A 17058-nucleotide genomic window follows, 5' to 3' on the forward strand; every position below is an offset into this window, starting at 1 on the left:
ATGGCCTTACCTGCCCCAAACACACTTGTACCAACCAGCTAACCCATTTTAATGGATAGATTAACACACAAACAAAATTTCTAACAGCAGCAGGCTTTATTCATATTTTTCTCATGAAAATACTGGAAGACCTCCTTGATTAAACCACAATGAAGAGCATTCTTACATATAGTAAAACTGTTGCATGTTTACGCCCTGGAGCATAAAGTTAGTCAAATATATTGGCTATCCCCCCAAAAAAACAAACACAATATTACAGCAAGGAAACAAGTAATTTCCAAAGGCCAATCCGTCTACTGGCCAAGTTTGTGCTCCTTCTGCAGTCTGATATTACTTCTGGAGATTCCAGTCAATTCTACCTCTTCCAAAATCAGATAACATAGTGGTCCAGCTACAGTTCAGGCAATGGAGAATTTACGGACATGGACAGAGAGCTAGCATTTCATTTTAGATGCATTGGAAAGAAAACCATGTTCCACAAATGTGGACTGGATCAGGAAACAAAACTAACCTGCATCATGTCACTTCCTCTGCTGTGGCCAAAACAAATATAACCATTAGCCCACTTCCCCAACCACATCTGGAAAAAAAAAAATCTCATCTGCTGGTAGGGACTGATAATTCAGTGCAGATACATCTGCAGCTAACCGAAAAGAAAATCCAAGCTCCCTTAACCTGATAAAATGTAAATTTACAAGAAGCTTTCCAAGATACAAGTCATTATTAAAAAATCTCCTATGAAACATTTACTTTAGTCACGAAAATCTACTGCGAGTACCCATCAAAGCCAACTTCAATTTGAAGCATTGACTGCAATTGGCACGTTCAGCCTGTAATACAAGTGAAAGTAAAATCTTTAAATCAGTGCATTATTTTCACAAAGATAAAAAAGTTAAATAACCATCTCTACTGGACAATACTTCAAGGGTTGTTCCAACTGGAAAAAGATTATTATAATGCTCCAGAGCTAGGTGAGGCATCAGAAGACACTGCTGAGTAGAAAGACAGAAGGTTTGCATTTGAAGACAATGTAATCAAAGGGCAACAAGATCTGTAGATGGCCCTATTAGAATATGGCATATTACCCTATCCAAGTCATCATAATCTTGGAAAAACCCAAAAGGTTGCAACGGAAGGAGTACACATATCACAGCAATCAAAAACCCTTTAGAATATAAAAATAATGTAGTGAATCCCAACACAAAATATTTCTACTCTGTATGGTTTTCCAGAAAGTCTCAAACACCAGGAACAAACAATCACACAAAATCTAAAAGCTCTGAAATGTATACAAATTAATATGTCATCTATGTGAAGATGCGCGTCCCTGGTCCGGTAATGTCTCTGTGTCGACAAACAGCTTTCTCTGATCCAGGACCAAAAAGTCTGAATTTCCTACAGTGTTGACAACAGTAAAGTGAGGTTATAAGCAAAGGGAGTATATCTAAACATCCCAGTGTGCTGTTTACCAAGTCCTTTTCAAAGAAGTCACACTGCATTGAGTAAAAATCAAGGCCATGTAACATGCATAATCCTCTTCTTTGCTTCCGAAGGTTTCACATCACTCTGGAAGAAAGAAAATTGAACAATTGTTTTACATAACAAGCAGCAACTGCTCACCAGTAGACATATTCAATAATGAGGAAGTCAAAAAGATAGGATCTTGTCTGGTTTAGTTACATGGGTTAGTGGATAATTATGACAGTTCATGCCACTTGCATCTCTGTTTGAATAGGTAAACTGACTTGTGGTTTTATCAATCAAGCTGGCAGCTAGTACTATATAGTTTTTGAAGTAAGGTGCACATGGAAGGGCTTTACACAGTACAAACACAAAAAAATCCCAGGACATTGTGTGCTTTGCTTGTTGGATTTGGTGTGGGGACCAGCCGGGAAGCCGGCTCCATGTTCCCTCGTGGCACTGCCGGTCATAGGAAGTCTCCCTCTGACCGGAGGTTCCGGTATCGGGGTAAGTTTCGGATCATTTGGGCAAGTACGAGTACTCGCCCAAATACTTGTATCGGCACAGATACCAATACTAGTATCAGTGCATCCCTAATATTTAACATGTTTATGATAGAACATTACTAAGGAGGACAGTGCTAGGGAGGAGGTGAGTATTGTAGCCAGAGCTGTTTTTTCCCCCTAATTTCATATCTCCTAGGGAACCATAATTTTAAACTTGCCCAGAGTTGGGCTTTAAAGAATACCAGTGCACATGATCCTAAAATCATTTCACTTGTGCTACTTTTGCCTTGCATAGTCACATGGATACTTTAAGAGTTTTCATAACAACTGCTCTCTTTAATAAAAGCAATCAGCTGGTTCTGGTTTTTTTGGGGGGAGGGGGGCTGAACGATAACTGTTTTTAAAGGTGCAAGCTCTACGTGTGCCATTTTAATCATGGCTTTACTACTTAGTCTTCGGGTAAACCTATGAATATCAGGCAGGTATCTAGACACCTGATAGACATGTGCCTATGCCAGGCAAGTGGACCATGGCCTGTGCACCTTCAAAAACGTCAATAATGGAAGCGGTCACATTTCAACTGTACTTCCAGAAGTTCCTTTTATTGTCACATATCTGCTACTGACCATTCAAGTATTAGACTTTGTTTAACAAAGAATCATATACTGTATTAGCATACACATTTTAGTTGGCAGCTGTCAATCATAATGACTGATAGCTCCCCATACACTAGATATCAGAACATCTTTTTGACACGATTTAATATATCTTAAGAATAAAACATTGTAGGGGACAATAAAAGTATCTAAAAAGAAAACAATTCCCGATATCTATAGCAACAAAATCTTAATTTCAACTTTCCATGACTGGTTGCTATAAACAACAATTCTTTAACCAGACACTTTAAGCAATGGACTTAGAACCTCAGATACTTACTGTCACATCAGAGTCCTCCTTTGGAGCAGCCCTTTTTATTTTGACAGCGCTTGCACTTGCACTTGGAGATGTCTGTGTTTTTACTTTGCCTGTTGATGCATTGCTCCCTGGGCCACTGTCCTGCTGTCCATTGTTATCACTGTTGACTACTTTAGCAGGAGGAGAACAAGGGTTGGACACGGGGCTGGTTGGTTGTCCTGTTCGGATAGTATTGTTTGCTTTTTCTGTATGCAAGGGATGAAGTCTCTGGGCTGTCTCTCCATTTTCTTTCCTTTTCACTTTTATGCTAGTGTTAGTAGAGCTGCCATCAAACACTATGAGAGGTCGTTTTCGCCCACTTTCTGCGATGCAACTAAAATAACTTTTTTAGATAAAGGGGAAAAAAAATAAAAAAAATTAAAAGAGAAAAGAAACTTAACTTCTAGTTACTTCTAGAAATCTTCTTTAAAAATTAGTTACATGCAATAATACTTAAAGAGAGCCCATTGCCAGACCATTCATTTCAACAACAACCTTCTCATAAGATTATCTGTGCATTTAACATACTTTATGCATGTTATTAACCTGTAAAAGCCCCACTTGTGTAGATATTCAAAACCCCCGAGACTGCTGCTGGGAGCCGTCATCTCAGATGTGAGGTCAGCATCTCCCGCAGACCCTGTGAGAGCTGCCAGTCAAGTGACACCCTATAGCTGGGGTTAGCAACCATTCTGCATTATGTGTCATTTTAACATAGTATGTAAGGTTGATTAAAGACCAAGGTCCATCCAGTCCAACCTATGTATGTGAGTGTGTGTGTATTTATCTGGCTTTAAAACTTCCCATATCCCTGTAGATTCAGCGAGAGAAGAAACTCATTCAGTAGTTTCTTGAATTTATCAATGTTATCAGCAGATACCATCGCCTGTGGGAGGGAATTCCAAACTTTCACTAGTCTCACTGTGAAATACCCCCTACCAAATTCTAAGATTGAACTCCTTCTCTTCTAACCTCTTGTTGTGTCCACGGCTTCTCAAAAAAGTTTTCGGATTAAACAGTATGTTTCTAATATTGTGGTCCACATTGATGATTTTGAAGACTGCAATAAGGTCCCCTCTTATTTGCCTCTTTTCTACGGTGAATAAGTTAAGATTTATGAATACAGTCTTCATAACTCAGGCCTTCTATCCCTTTTGTAGCCCTTCTCTGAACTCTCTCCAGTTCCAGGATGTCCCTCCTGGGAGTCGGCGACCAGAGCTGAACCGCATACTCAAGATGAGGCCAAACCAATGCTTTTTAAAGTGGAAGTATTACTCTTTGACCCCTTGCTACAATTCCTCTTTTAATACACGCCAGTGTCTTGTTAGCTTTACTGGCTGCTGCTTGGCATTGCTTACTATTGCATGCCTCAATTTTGCTAAGGTCCTGTTGTAGTGCGAATATCTCCCTTCAAAGTTTACTGCTCTGCATAGTTCAGTATCATCCGCAAAAAACAAAAAATTCAGCTATGTAGTCCAGTCTCTATGTCGTGGATGAATAAGATGAACAGAATCGGTCACAGGACTGACCCCTGGGGCACCCCACTCCTAACCCGTGCCCAATCCTCTAAAATCCGGCCTGGGGGTATTGGTTTGTGTAAACTGACCATCTCTGTACACAGCTGTCCCTGATACAGGCACTTTCGCTAACATTTTCCCTGAGACACATGTGCAGCACCTTTCAGTTTCCAATTACTAAATGCCCATGGGGCTCCAAGTATGCATATAAGGCTGCAGAAAGCCCCACATGTTAGAAAACAGCTCTAATCTTTCACAATAGATGTGTGCGAGGATTAATAATATTTAAATGGAGACTATAGAGCTATTACCAATATATAATCTATATTACCAATCAGGTAAAAGATGCCATACCTTTGCTGAGGCTGTGTGTGCTTTTTTACTTCTCTTTTACCTTCCATCATTTTACCCCACCGACTCTTGGGCAAAACTCTTTGAGGAAGGGGCATGGCATGCTGGACAAATATTTCAGTTAGTTTCTCCTTGTCATTCACAGAATCTTCCACTACGATATTTTTCTGTATCAACAAAAACATGAGTTGATTACCTGATAACACTGTTTCCAGGAATCTTCCAGGACAGCCAATGAGAGAAGGCTCCGCCTGCCTGCGGCAGGAAACACATCAACCACATTAAATAAAAAGGCACTTCCTTCCACCCCAATTCAGTACCCTCTAGGACCGAAGGCTACCAAATGTACCATAGTATCCCTCTGTCATCCAACAACGGACGTCCCCCGGATACTAACCAAGGGAGGGAATCTGCTGTCCTGGAAGATTCCTGGAAACAGAGTTATCAGGTAATCAACTCATGTTTTCCCCAGTCATCTTCCAGGACAGCCAATGAGAGGATCAGTGAGGACAAATCTCACCTCTTAGGGTGGGACAACAGCTTGCAGGACCTTCCTGCCAAATGCCTGGTCCTGTTGCGTCATAAGGTCCAGTCTGTAATGCCTGACGAAGGTTTGGAAACTGGACCAAGTGGCTGCTCTGCAGATCTGGTCTGGAGTAGCCCCTGCTCGCTCTGCCCATGAAGTCGCCCATGCTCTGTTTGAGTGTGCTGTGAGCGTACCTGGTAACACTATACCCTGCGCTTTGTAATTCTCAGCTATGGCCATTTTAATCCACCTTGCTATCGTGCTTTTAGTGGCTCTGTTCCCTTCCCTGTGTAGCTGGAGGAAAGACAAAAAAACTGAATTGGGGTGGAAGCAAGTGCCTTTTTATTTAATGTGGTTGATGTGTTTCCTGTTGCAGGCAGGCGGAGCCTTCTCTCATTGGCTGTCCTGGAAGATGATTGGGGAAATACACAGTGACAATTCATAACACAATGTTCCAAGGCTACATTGACAAAAAAAAAAAAGAAGAAGAAAGGTTTATAGGCCTCTAACATATGTACAATGAAAGTATATGAATGAAAGTGTAGTTTAGTGGTTGATTTACAGTCTTGTTTGGAGGTCAGATGATTTAGTGCAGCAAAACTCAAACAATGCTCATCTGTGGGAGGGCACTACAAGCAGGCAAATAGTTTCTGCAATCTCCTGGACTGCTTTCTTAAAATTAAAGCAAATACAGTTTATCATGAGAGAAAAACCTTTTATCACTGTGTGGAACTTGTACTTGGTGGGTTTACATTTTTGTCTGGGTTTCATCTTCAAATGATATTGGAGATTAAAAACATGTTAAATTTTTTTTTTTTAATCTATTTCAAAATGCTGATGAAACCACTTACAATGAATGCTGCTCATTGATTTTTAAAAGTTCTAGTTTCCTGCAGAATCAGCTGGTCCACCGAGCACTGGGTCCTGATATTCTGCTTTAGGGTGGCTCCTTTTCCTTGCAGGGTCCTACGGAGCCACCCTTGTGTGTGCTAGTAAGCTGTGTGTGTCTCCACAAACACACAGGTATAGCAAGGGCAAAACACTGCCCTGCTTTCCTCTCCTCCCTCCTCAAGCTAGTAGATGGACAGAAGCTGAAGACTGTGCTCTCCCTTGTGATCTTGTACTGGACAAGAGGTTCAGGGAAGCAGAACTGACATATTTGGAGCTGTTTGGAAATATGAAGACTTTAAGTGCTTGTACAAAAATATAAATAAATACTTTCCTGGCCTGTGTATATCTGTTTGATCTGGATTCATTATTGAAAAAAAAAAAGTGTATGAGTTTGATACTACTTTAAGGAAATGCATTTGATGAATAATAGGAACTATTACAAAATCATAGGGCCATTGGGCTGTTAGGTCCTTTTGGAAAAAGACTGCTGTGACTGGACTGATGTACTCTGTAAATGCTATATAGTATGCTGAAAGGAGAAATACAGTAAACAAATAACAAAATAAACCTGCAACATTAGCAATTCAATTTAAACAATATTCCTATTTTTGTGGGAGTTTTCTTCCGTTGTTGTGGTTTCTGCCCAAAATCCAACAACACAGAAGGTCAATTGGCCAAACCATAAGTATGAGAGATATATAGTTGGTGGTGGCAGGGACAATACAATGTAAGCTCCATGACAGGAACTTCAGTGGCACGAAAAGGATGCAATATGTCCCTACTACATGACTAATAAATATGCCTGTTGAGTGTAGGATGGCTGGGGTGAGTTTCTGTTGCAATACATTTTTATTGGTTGTAAGTAGGTTTGTAATAAAGTACAGCACAAAAAGATCCTGTACACATAGTTTAACCCCCTATCAAGTACAAAAGTATAAAATTTGGCATGAAATGTTACACGCTACAAATTCTCCATCAGGTCCTCCTCTGCTGATTGACAGCAGGCAGTGGGCTGGTACAATAGACAGTCTGCTATAGGCTATTGCATTTTAACCACTTAAAGTCCGCGGTGTTAAACCCCCTTCCCATCCAGGCCATTTTTCAGTATTCAGCGCTGCGGTACTTTGACATTTATTCCGTCATGCAACGCTGTACTGAAATACATTTTATACCCTTTTTTGGGGACAGATAGAGCTTTCTTTTGGTGGTATTTAATCACCACTGGGGTTTTAATTTTTTACTATATTAAAAGGAAAAATTACCGAATTAAAAAAAACAAACAGTTTCCCCTATATTAAATGATAAAACATTACCCAATTTGTTGGTAAAATATAAAAGGCGGGGTCACGTCGGGTAAAAAGACACCAAACATGTCAAGCCTTAAAATTGCATGCGCGCACGAAACCACAAAAAACTATAATACCCAAAATTGGCCACAGGCGACGCTTTAAAAGCTTTTACCTCTCATCAGTTTAGTGTTATCAGTGATTGGTGGCCCTAAAATTATTGCTCTCACTGCGACATTCGCGGCGATAGGTAACGTGTGTAGCACAATTGTCGTTTTCGCGCGCTGGTGCACCGGACGCGTATTTACGTTTAAATGTGCGTAAACGTGGGGGTGGGGAACTTAAAGATTTTTGTTTTTAAACTTTTTTTTTATGTTTTTTTACACTTAATGCCATTGCCATTACATAGGGGTATAAAAATCCCCTATATAATAGCAAAGGCACACTGACGGGTCCTCTTTATGGAGACATTAGGGGTCTCTAAGACCCCTGTCACCTGGGGACCCCAAAAGAAGCTGGGACCCCAAAAGAAGCTGAAGCCGGAAGTCCCATTAAGGAAGCCGGGTGGCATGTAATGACTCACTGGCCAGCTTCCTGATTAGGCGGGAAGCCGGCTCTATGCTCCCTCGTCACCAGGTTGATGGCGAGGGAGCATGGAGCCGGCTTTCTGGTCAATCAGGAAGCCGAGCGGCATGTAATGACTCGCCGTTTGGCTTCTGGATCCCGGAAGTTCTGGTATCCGGATAAATATGGGAGCATTTGGGCGAGTACGAGTACTCAAATACTCGGTATCGGCACCACCAATACTGATACCAGTATCGGCACCACCGATACTAGTATCAGTATATCTCTAATTTTAACGTGTGTGCAAAAATTAAGAAATTGCTCTGGACATGAAGTGGTTAAAAATGACAGCTGGCATCTAACTTTTAGGCCCCATTCACACTGAGCGACTTGCGATATTGCGCGACTTTTTCCTATTGGGCTGTATGCAATCAGGAGCAAAATCGCTCGGAAAAAGGGTCATGTAGGAGCGACGAGCTACAAGCGATATTGAGCGGCGAGATGTGAACAGCTCCATTGAAATGGATTGGAGAAGCTACATAGAGCGATATCACGTGGAAATATGAGCGATATCGCTGCAAAAATCGCTCGATAAATCACTCCCATTCACACGTAGCGACATACCTTTTGCAGCGGCCGGGATATCGCGACTTTCGGGGCGACGTTCCAGCGACGGTAGCGCGACCTTCTCAGTCGGGCTCCATTAGAAAAAAGCAAGGGGTCCCGTAGAAGCGACTTGCGACCGCGACGAACGACTTGGAGCTAAGACAGCTACATTGAATATCATTAGCCGGCGACTTCTCGCGAAATCGCTACGTGTGAATGGGGCCTTAAGGTTTTCTCTAGTTGTTGTTGTCAAAGGAGCTGGCTCTTGGATTCAATATTAATTTGTTCACCTGTCTCATACAAGATAGTAAATCTTGAGAGCAATAGCTTTCCATCTCCATATATTCCTATTTTCAGTTACTACACCCTTGGAAGTGGGAGTTACTTGCACAATAGAAGTGAAATTAACACACTTGGAGGTGTTGCACACACGTGCACACTATTAGCTTTTTCCGACTGTTAATTCAAATACACTAGTTTTTGCTTACAGAAAAATCACAGCATACTGACCTATGTTATTTTAAAATGCCTGTCAGTTCTTTGGAATTAGGAGGAGCAGCTGCAAATCAAGCCAGCTCCAAGACACAAAGCCAGAGCCTTGCCAACCCTTATATCGAGTTACGCATGAGCAACTTCCTCTAAAGGTTGGGTTTGCTGTGTGCAAAGCAAATATGTACTAACTTCCATGCTGTTTTTTTATATTTACAATACCAACTTAGTAAGATCTCACTATTTTTTCATGCTTGTGGTTACTACAAAATAATCCGCTGCTTACACAGTACTTCCGCTTTTGCAGCCAAATTTGAGAAACCCCCCATTATACAGTATGTGTTATGTGTTCCTATTCACACAGAATATCAAAAAATATTTCTTACCATTTAGATGTCTCTGCTTAGCTGGTCTTAGCACAGACTACAGGCTTCTCTGTACAATTTCAAAGTGACAGGAAACTCTGGCTGTGCCAATTGTTACATACAATGAAGACAATGTTCAAATCTAGTTTACAACTGATAAAAAAGATCTGCCCGCACTGTACAGACAGGGTTACTTATAGTAAACTCCCCAGCACCCTTGCATTCCAGAGGAAAATTAGGTTTAGAGTTAATGAGTGATATTAGTAAAGAAGCTATATGTAAGCAGCAATTTGTATTTATTTTTTTGTTTAAGCTGTGCTATGTGAATGGGAACATGTAACAAATATAAAATAGGTGTTATCCCAATTTGGCTGCAAAAGTGGAACAAAAACTTGAAGGTTTAGACTGCTTATGTGGTGAACTGGATATATTATATATACAGTGGGGGGAATTTATCAAAACTGGAGCAGATTTGCACTGCAGTCAATCAGCTTCTCTCTCTCAAATCTTACCTGAGCAAACTGAAGAGAGATAATGATAGGTTGCCCTGGGCAACTGCTCCAGATTCTGTTTGCTCCAGTTTTGCGAAATTTTCTCCAGTATGTGTGTATGTGTGTGTGTGTGTGTATATATATATATATATATACACACACACACACACACACACACGTGAGTCACACGCAACAATATTGCTTATGATAACATACCTGTAAGGGATTCTAGAAATGCAATGTGGCAAAGCAGCTGCTCTGGGCTACATCTATGTACATAGCATTATCACTCCTTCCAGGTTTCTGAGATGAGAAAACCTTTGAGCTGGCAGGCAAAGGACACATCCCAGTCATGCAGATCATGAAGAATGAATACAAACGATTAGTAAATCCAGAAGTGCTCTTTTCACTACTTGTCTTGCCAATAACAAGTGCAATCATTGAATGGTTGGATGAACGGTTTAGTGCAGTATTAGAGCTCTGGTAGATAAAAAGTATATGCTTCCATGAATCTATATTCTATGTACATCAAACGGAAAAGAGGGACAGCTGGGGAGGAAAGAGGGACAATTGGGATTTGGTTCCACATTGGAGACATATGGCAATTATTAAGAGTATGACACAACAGTCACTAGCTTGCAGAAAGTCGATCTCACCTGCCCTAGAGACAGCAGCAAGAAATCCCTGGAAAGCAGCTCTGGGTGCAAGAAGAGATCGCAGTCCTGCCCCATTGCCACTGGTCGGCCACCAACCTGAGCCATTACCAGCACCTCCCACAATGCCCCGCGCCTCGGCCGGAAGTGACAGCTCAGCTGCGGGTCCGTAGCGTGGACAGTATGTTAGGGGTACTAATCGGTTTGCAAGATACTGTTTCATTGTAAATAAATACATAACGGACTGTTCACTAAAATAGGAAACGGTTGTGTTTCATTCACATATATATTTTTTTACTATAACACACTTTACATTGTATTACCCAGACCAAACATGGCAGAAGCGGCCTCGCTGACACTGTCACGTGGGTAGTGCTAGAGTAAGGGCGACGCGTTATGTGTCTGCCGAGCCCGCCCCTGTCGGTGGCACGTGACTGTGGCAGAGAGGAGGCCCGGGGCTGCCAGAGCATAACCAGGTACTGACCCCCCACCCCTTCCCCTTGCATACCTGTGTACACCGCCTGGCTCTGCACTCATACACACTGTGAGGGGATGCTGTTAGTGGAGCTGGGGCACCGTCTCATTAACCCTGTGTGTCACGGCTGTCATATACTGCTGGCTACGAGACTGCTTAGTTTTATCATCCATGGTAAAGGAATTTGCATGTATATAGTATTTACTATGGTGGGGGACATGTAGAAACTATATATTACATGGAGAACGTGGCTGCCTTGTGTGACTTGCATGTCAGCATTATTTCCAGCGTAGACGGTGGTTTCAGCAATTTCCTTCTGTGTGCATAGGAAATGATTCAGGATGTTTGTGAAGATTGTACTCTTCTGGGCTCACCTAATAAATCGTAATACCAAGCAACCCCTGCCTACCAGAAATAGTCCTTCATTATCCTTACCAAACAGAAATAGTCCATCATCCTTATCAACCAGGAATAGTCCATTATCATCCTTACCACCCATAAATAGTTCTTTATTATCCCTACCATCCAGGAATAGTCCATTATCACTCTACTATCCAGGAATAGTCCATTATCATCCAGAAATAGTCTATCGTCGTCATTAAGAACCAGAAATAGTCCATTATCTTCCTTACCATCCAGAAATAGCCTTTCATCATCCTTGCCATCCAGAAATAGTCCATTATCATCTTTACCATCCAATAATATTCCATTCATCATCCTTAGCAACCAGAATAGTCCTTTATTATACTTACCACCCAGAAATAGCCCTTTAACTTCATTACCAACCAGAAATAGCCTTTCATCATCCTTACCAATTAGAATAGTCAATTATCATCTTTACCATCCAGGAATAGTCCTTCATCAACCTTATCGCCCATAAATAGATCTTTAATATCCTTACCATTCAGGAATAGTCCTTTATTATCCTTACCAAGCAGAAATAGTCCATCATCCTTAACAATCAGGATTCCATAATCATCCTTACAACCAGAAATAGTCCTTCATTATCCATTTTCTACACATATAATGTGCTTTTCTTTTACGTGTGGCTGAAGATGGGGGAGGAGGGTACCATGCAATAAGCAGACCTTACATTTTAGTGCAAGGTCCCTTTGATATGTTACTTGTGTTACAAAAATAATTTGACAAGCATTTTGTACATTTATTAAGGAATTAGTGAGGTACTATGGAGGCTGTCACTGCTGACCTCTATGGTACCCTTACTGTTATGCTGGTCCTGTGTCTTCTCTCACTTCTGAGCCACTGACCTCAATTGAATACACAGGTTCAGAGCTCTAACTTTTGTGATTTAGATGTGTGTTTCATGTCAGTGTCTCAGAAAACATGGAAGTCAGGGACTTTTTTTTTTGCGATGGTAGACTCGACGTTTACTTTAGGACTCTTGTGCTCTGGATCAACACATACCAATGCACCTGTTCTATGTGCGAAGCATTATGAATGGCACCCCAATGCACTGTACAGTAGAGTGCAAGTCACTACACACCACAATGCGCAAACCATGCTTTATGATGCTCTGCGTTTTGAAAATTCATGTTTTTCCGTCTGTTATGCGTTGGCAGCTCCTTAATAATGAATGAGCTGCCTTTAACCAAACAAAGTAATGTGTGCAAGAATGCTTATTAACGCACCACAACAGATCATCGTTGGTGTGTTGTACTTTCAGATGTAGTCGGCTCATTAAATGTAAATCAGACACCCCATTTTTCTCTGGATCCCCGAATGTGGGATCTCTGCACTTCCTGATGATGTGTTGCAGTGTTAAGGTGCCCATACACCTTACGATTATCGGACGAAACTTTTTGTCCGATGATCAAACCGTCGTACGATTTTCGTACGACGGCCCCATCCTGCCCCGATTATCGCAAGGTTCAATCAGCGGTAGTTAGAAAAAAACACCTGGACGACTTGCGGTAATTGACCGCAATTATTTGCGTTTGCGCATGCGCAGTGTTAATCGTACGACTTTTGACGGACGGAAACGCCACCAACCATGCGAACATCGTACGATCAACCAAAGTTTTCAAACATGCTTGACCGTCAAAAGTCGTACGATTGTACAGTACTATCGGTCGGGCACTCTATTCACACGTTACGATTGTCGTACGAAAAGTCGATCGCATACGATTATCGTACGATAATTGTAAGGTGTATGGGCACCTTAAGGTTGGAACTTGGATCAGACTGTAGTTGTTAGACAGGTTTCCTATACACATAGGTGAGTAGGACTTTCCTAATAATTTGGCATTTCCTATTCTGCTGGCGTAAACTTGTATGTCAGCAAACACATTTGTTATTCTTAGGGATGCAAGTAGCTTTGCCTCCCCCGTGGCAGAATTACAGGTTGTAGAACAACAAAAAGAATTACTGGTGACTTAGGGGTCTGTGAGAGCACATCGACTTTTAACTAGCAAATAAAATTGAGGAGCAGCCAATATCTATGCTGCGATCTGCTCAAGCTGCGTGACCTTCTCTGTGGAGGCGGAATGTAAACCAATGGGGGGCTTTCCTTTAGGGTGAGTTGTATCGGAAAACAATGTCTGCCTGTACAAAGATGCATTTATTTAGCTACTGAGACTGACCGGCGGCAGGCAATGAAAGTTGCTGCAGGTATGTGCAGTCACGTCTAGGTGATTGCTCTTTACAGGTGTAGCTGCTTTATTTAATATTTTTTTTTAAGTGGCAGTCTTCAGTGGAAACCCCTCCTCAGTTATTCTTTAGAGCCCATTCACAAGTTTCCGTTTTGGGCAGATGTGTTTTCTGTTGAAATGAATGGAAACACATTAAAATGCTTGTCATTGCACATAATGGTTGTGCGTTATGACATGTTGACATTCAATGCAAAGTGCATTGCCAGCGACAGAGTAACATCACACTGCATCCAGCTACAGAGGGAGCAATTCCATAGGGACAGATAGGCAGGCTCTTTAGAGATCCTGCCACTGGCAGTTAGTCTCTAGCTGCAGAATCAAACCTGACAGATTTGTTAAACAGTTATAGGCATTGGCTTTAGTGGAGTGCAGCAGGGGGCCATACATTCATCATACAGGCATTTGCTGGATTCAAAAAAAATATCAAGGACATCAAGTGAAACTTATAATGTACACATACCTTACACAAAGTTGTGATACACTTTTAATACGAAAATAAACTGGTAAGGATCTTACATTACCAAATGTCCTCCATTGTCTAGACTCTAGGGATGTCCTGATACCACTTTTTTAAGACCAAGTACTTCCCCTCAGGTACTCGCCGATACCAATTACCAATACTTTTCCTTACAAGTCCATGTGACAGACTAATGAAAAACAATAAAACAATACAGACTAATGATTTTAGGGCACTTTCTTTATAATTATGACTGTAACTCAGTCCGTGAGTATTCAGCAATGAAGAATGGCAACCAGCAATAGATGACTACAGATCCCATCAATCCATGATAATACAGCAATGGAGAATGGCAACCAGCAATCATGGATTTCTGAGATTTGTAGTCCTCTATAGCCAGTTGCCATTCTCTATTGCTGTATAATCATTGATCCCATCAATCCCTAATGATACAGTAGTTATAAGGACTTGCGTTTGGGTCTCACCAGGGCTCATGCTGGGTGCCGGGCTCTCCGGCACCCAGCATGCAGGTGGATTCCAGGTTCTGCAGGTGGGTGCAGGGCTCTCCGGGTGTTGCAGGTGGGTGCTGGGCTCTGCAAGTGGGTGCAGGGCTCTCTGGGGGGTGCGGACAGGTGCCAGGCTCTGCGGGTGGGTGCCAATGTTCTCATGCCAGACTCCAGGGCTGTAAGGCAGTGTGGGGCTGTCCTTTGCAGAGCCTTTCTCTGTGGGTGCCGGAAAGGATGAGCAGGAGATGTGGGATCAGACCGGCGCTGTCAAAGACAGCTACGGTGAGGTCCCCAGCAGGCTGTCTAAAGCCCCCAGCAAGCGCGGGACCTTAGGCAGCCAAACTTGTTTAAAAATTTAGAGGGCCGGTATCAGCCTTAAGAATCGGGGCATTTTCAGGAGTACAGGTACTCCTGAAAATGCCCTGTATCGGCACTGATATCGATACTAGTATCGGCACATCCCTACTAGACTCTATATGAATTTCATTGCAACTTTCTGGCTGCTTTAATGGCAGTGTCTTAAGAAATGAGTTTGTTTTTTAACCCCTTCATGACTGAGGCCCTTTTTTCAATTTTTGCACCCATGTTATATTCCACATTTTAGGCCTGAAAATGACGTAAAACCCCCCAACATTATATATTTTCTGAATGCCAAGACCCTATAGAATAAAATGGTGGTAGTTGAAAATGTTTATGTTGCGCAATATTAGCGCAACTCCTTATTAAACCCCAAAATTTAGTGACAAATTTAATTAAATGCCCCAAAACACAACAAATTACCCATTTTTTTAATGAAATATAAAAGATGAGGTTACAACGAGTAAAACGATACCCAACATGCCCAGTTTACAGATTGCGTGCGACCGTGAAACGGCAGTCACGAAGGGGTTAAAGTATGCTTTTCCATTATGCTAAATCCATCAACAGTGGAATAACCAGTGGCCCATGTCGGCTATGTACATAAGGACTGTTTCTACTATTGTCACATGCTATGCTGCCTAAAGTAGGCTTCCTGCAGAGATGGATTAAAGGAGTTCTCAAGTCCCAGCATATACTATCCTGTTATAACATCAGCATTGTAAAGGTGCCCATACACTGCACGATTCTCGTACGAGAATCGCGGGAAATCCCGCGATCGTACGAGAATCGTGCAGTGTATGGAAGGCGTGCGACCGTTTCTAATGTACGGTAGCACGACTTTTGTATATCGAGCATGTTGGAAAACCAGGCGAGAATCATACGATTTTTGGCTGGTTTTTAACATAATCGAGAGATCACTGCCGAACGGGCCGGTGTGCGCACGCGCACACTGCCCGTTCAGCATTGCAGTCATCGGAAGCCCGCCTCTCAGGGGGGCGGGCTTGCGATGATCGCAGGTTCGATCTGCCTGTCCAAGATAGGCAGATCGTACGTTTTTTTAAGTACTTTACAACCATCGCAAGACAAAAGTTTTGCGAGGGTTGTAGAGTGTATGGCCACATTAATAGGGATACATTCTAGGGTTGTTTTTGATAATGTAATCAAAGCTTACTGGAAAAATCCCTTTTCTGTAGTGAGTGCTGCCTTCTGTCTGCCCTGTGTGCTTTGCATCTTTTTCTCTGCTGCTTGATGTGATGCAATCTCTGTTTCTAAAAAAAATACCATCATGCATTTCTTCCAGCAAGCAATGATAATGCTACATTGTTTAGACGTTGAGTTGTAGTTTGGACAGCAGGCTCTGTGAGAGTTCTGACACAAGAAAGTGCATACTCACAAGGCTAAGGGCTTGTTCACACCAAATGCAGACCAGATCTGCATGAGTTTCTGAACATTCAGTGCAGTGGGATGTGCTGTGTTTTTGCCGCGTTTTTGATGCGTTCCGGGTATTCGGTTTTAGTTTAGAATGGGCTTTTAGCGCGTTCCAGGCTGTTTGCATGCGCTTTTGATGCGTTTGCATGTCTTCCAGAGTGTTCCAGAGCAGGTAAAATAGGGCATGCTGCAGTTTTTTTACATGCTCTGGTACTGAACGCTGCGGTGTGAACTGGAGCCCAACATACCATTGGAATACATTGGACGCAGTTTTGATCCGTTCTGTAACTGCTCTGCTCCTGGAACACACTTGGTGTGAACAAGGCCTTAGTGAAATTGTGTCCATGCATTAAGGAAGTACATCTTATGGCATCTTCAATTTATATTGAATGGCACTGCAGCGCAACGACATGCAATAAGTGGGTTGCCACACATGTAACTGCAATGCAAATGTGTAAATCAGGCCTAAAGTGGATATCCAACATTTATACCTCACCACCAAC

At 42.1% G+C, this 17058-nt stretch overlaps 2 protein-coding genes across 2 annotated transcripts in view; one reads left to right on the top strand and one right to left on the bottom strand.

The window, feature by feature from the left end:
• Positions 1–1446: 1446 nt before the first annotated feature.
• CUNH2orf49 (chromosome unknown C2orf49 homolog) lies at positions 1447–10790 on the bottom strand. The gene is made up of 4 exons (XM_018563268.1): positions 10664–10790; positions 4793–4956; positions 2904–3255; positions 1447–1566 (listed from the first exon to the last, which is right to left on the bottom strand). Exons 1-4 carry the CDS (start codon positions 10766–10768, stop codon positions 1510–1512), a joined length of 678 nt encoding a protein of 225 aa, XP_018418770.1. The 5' UTR covers positions 10769–10790; the 3' UTR covers positions 1447–1509.
• Positions 10791–11051: 261 nt separating this feature from the next.
• The window catches only part of TGFBRAP1 (transforming growth factor beta receptor associated protein 1), a 28893-nt gene continuing 22886 nt past the window's right edge, over positions 11052–17058 (top strand). Inside the window, exon 1 of the mRNA XM_018563448.1 lies at positions 11052–11136. The gene's annotated coding sequence lies outside the window, so the exon portion shown is untranslated. The remainder of the gene's footprint in view (positions 11137–17058) is intronic.

The sequence above is a fragment of the Nanorana parkeri genome, unplaced genomic scaffold, assembly GCF_000935625.1.
Source record: "Nanorana parkeri isolate BGI_ZX_2015 unplaced genomic scaffold, ASM93562v1 scaffold21, whole genome shotgun sequence".
NCBI lineage: Eukaryota > Metazoa > Chordata > Amphibia > Anura > Dicroglossidae > Nanorana > Nanorana parkeri.

Bases quoted from the DNA above. Each gene is read 5' to 3' on its own strand.
- CUNH2orf49 (XM_018563268.1), bottom strand. From the start codon at position 10,768: ATGGCTCAGGTTGGTGGCCGACCAGTGGCAATGGGGCAGGACTGCGAT. The intron at 3,256-4,792 runs GTATGGCATCTT...AAGTTATTTTAG, and splicing joins CACACACAGCCTCAGCAAAG to TTGCATCGCAGAAAGTGGGC. The intron at 1,567-2,903 runs GTAAGTATCTGA...TCTTTCTTCCAG, and splicing joins AGGAGGACTCTGATGTGACA to AGTGATGTGAAACCTTCGGA.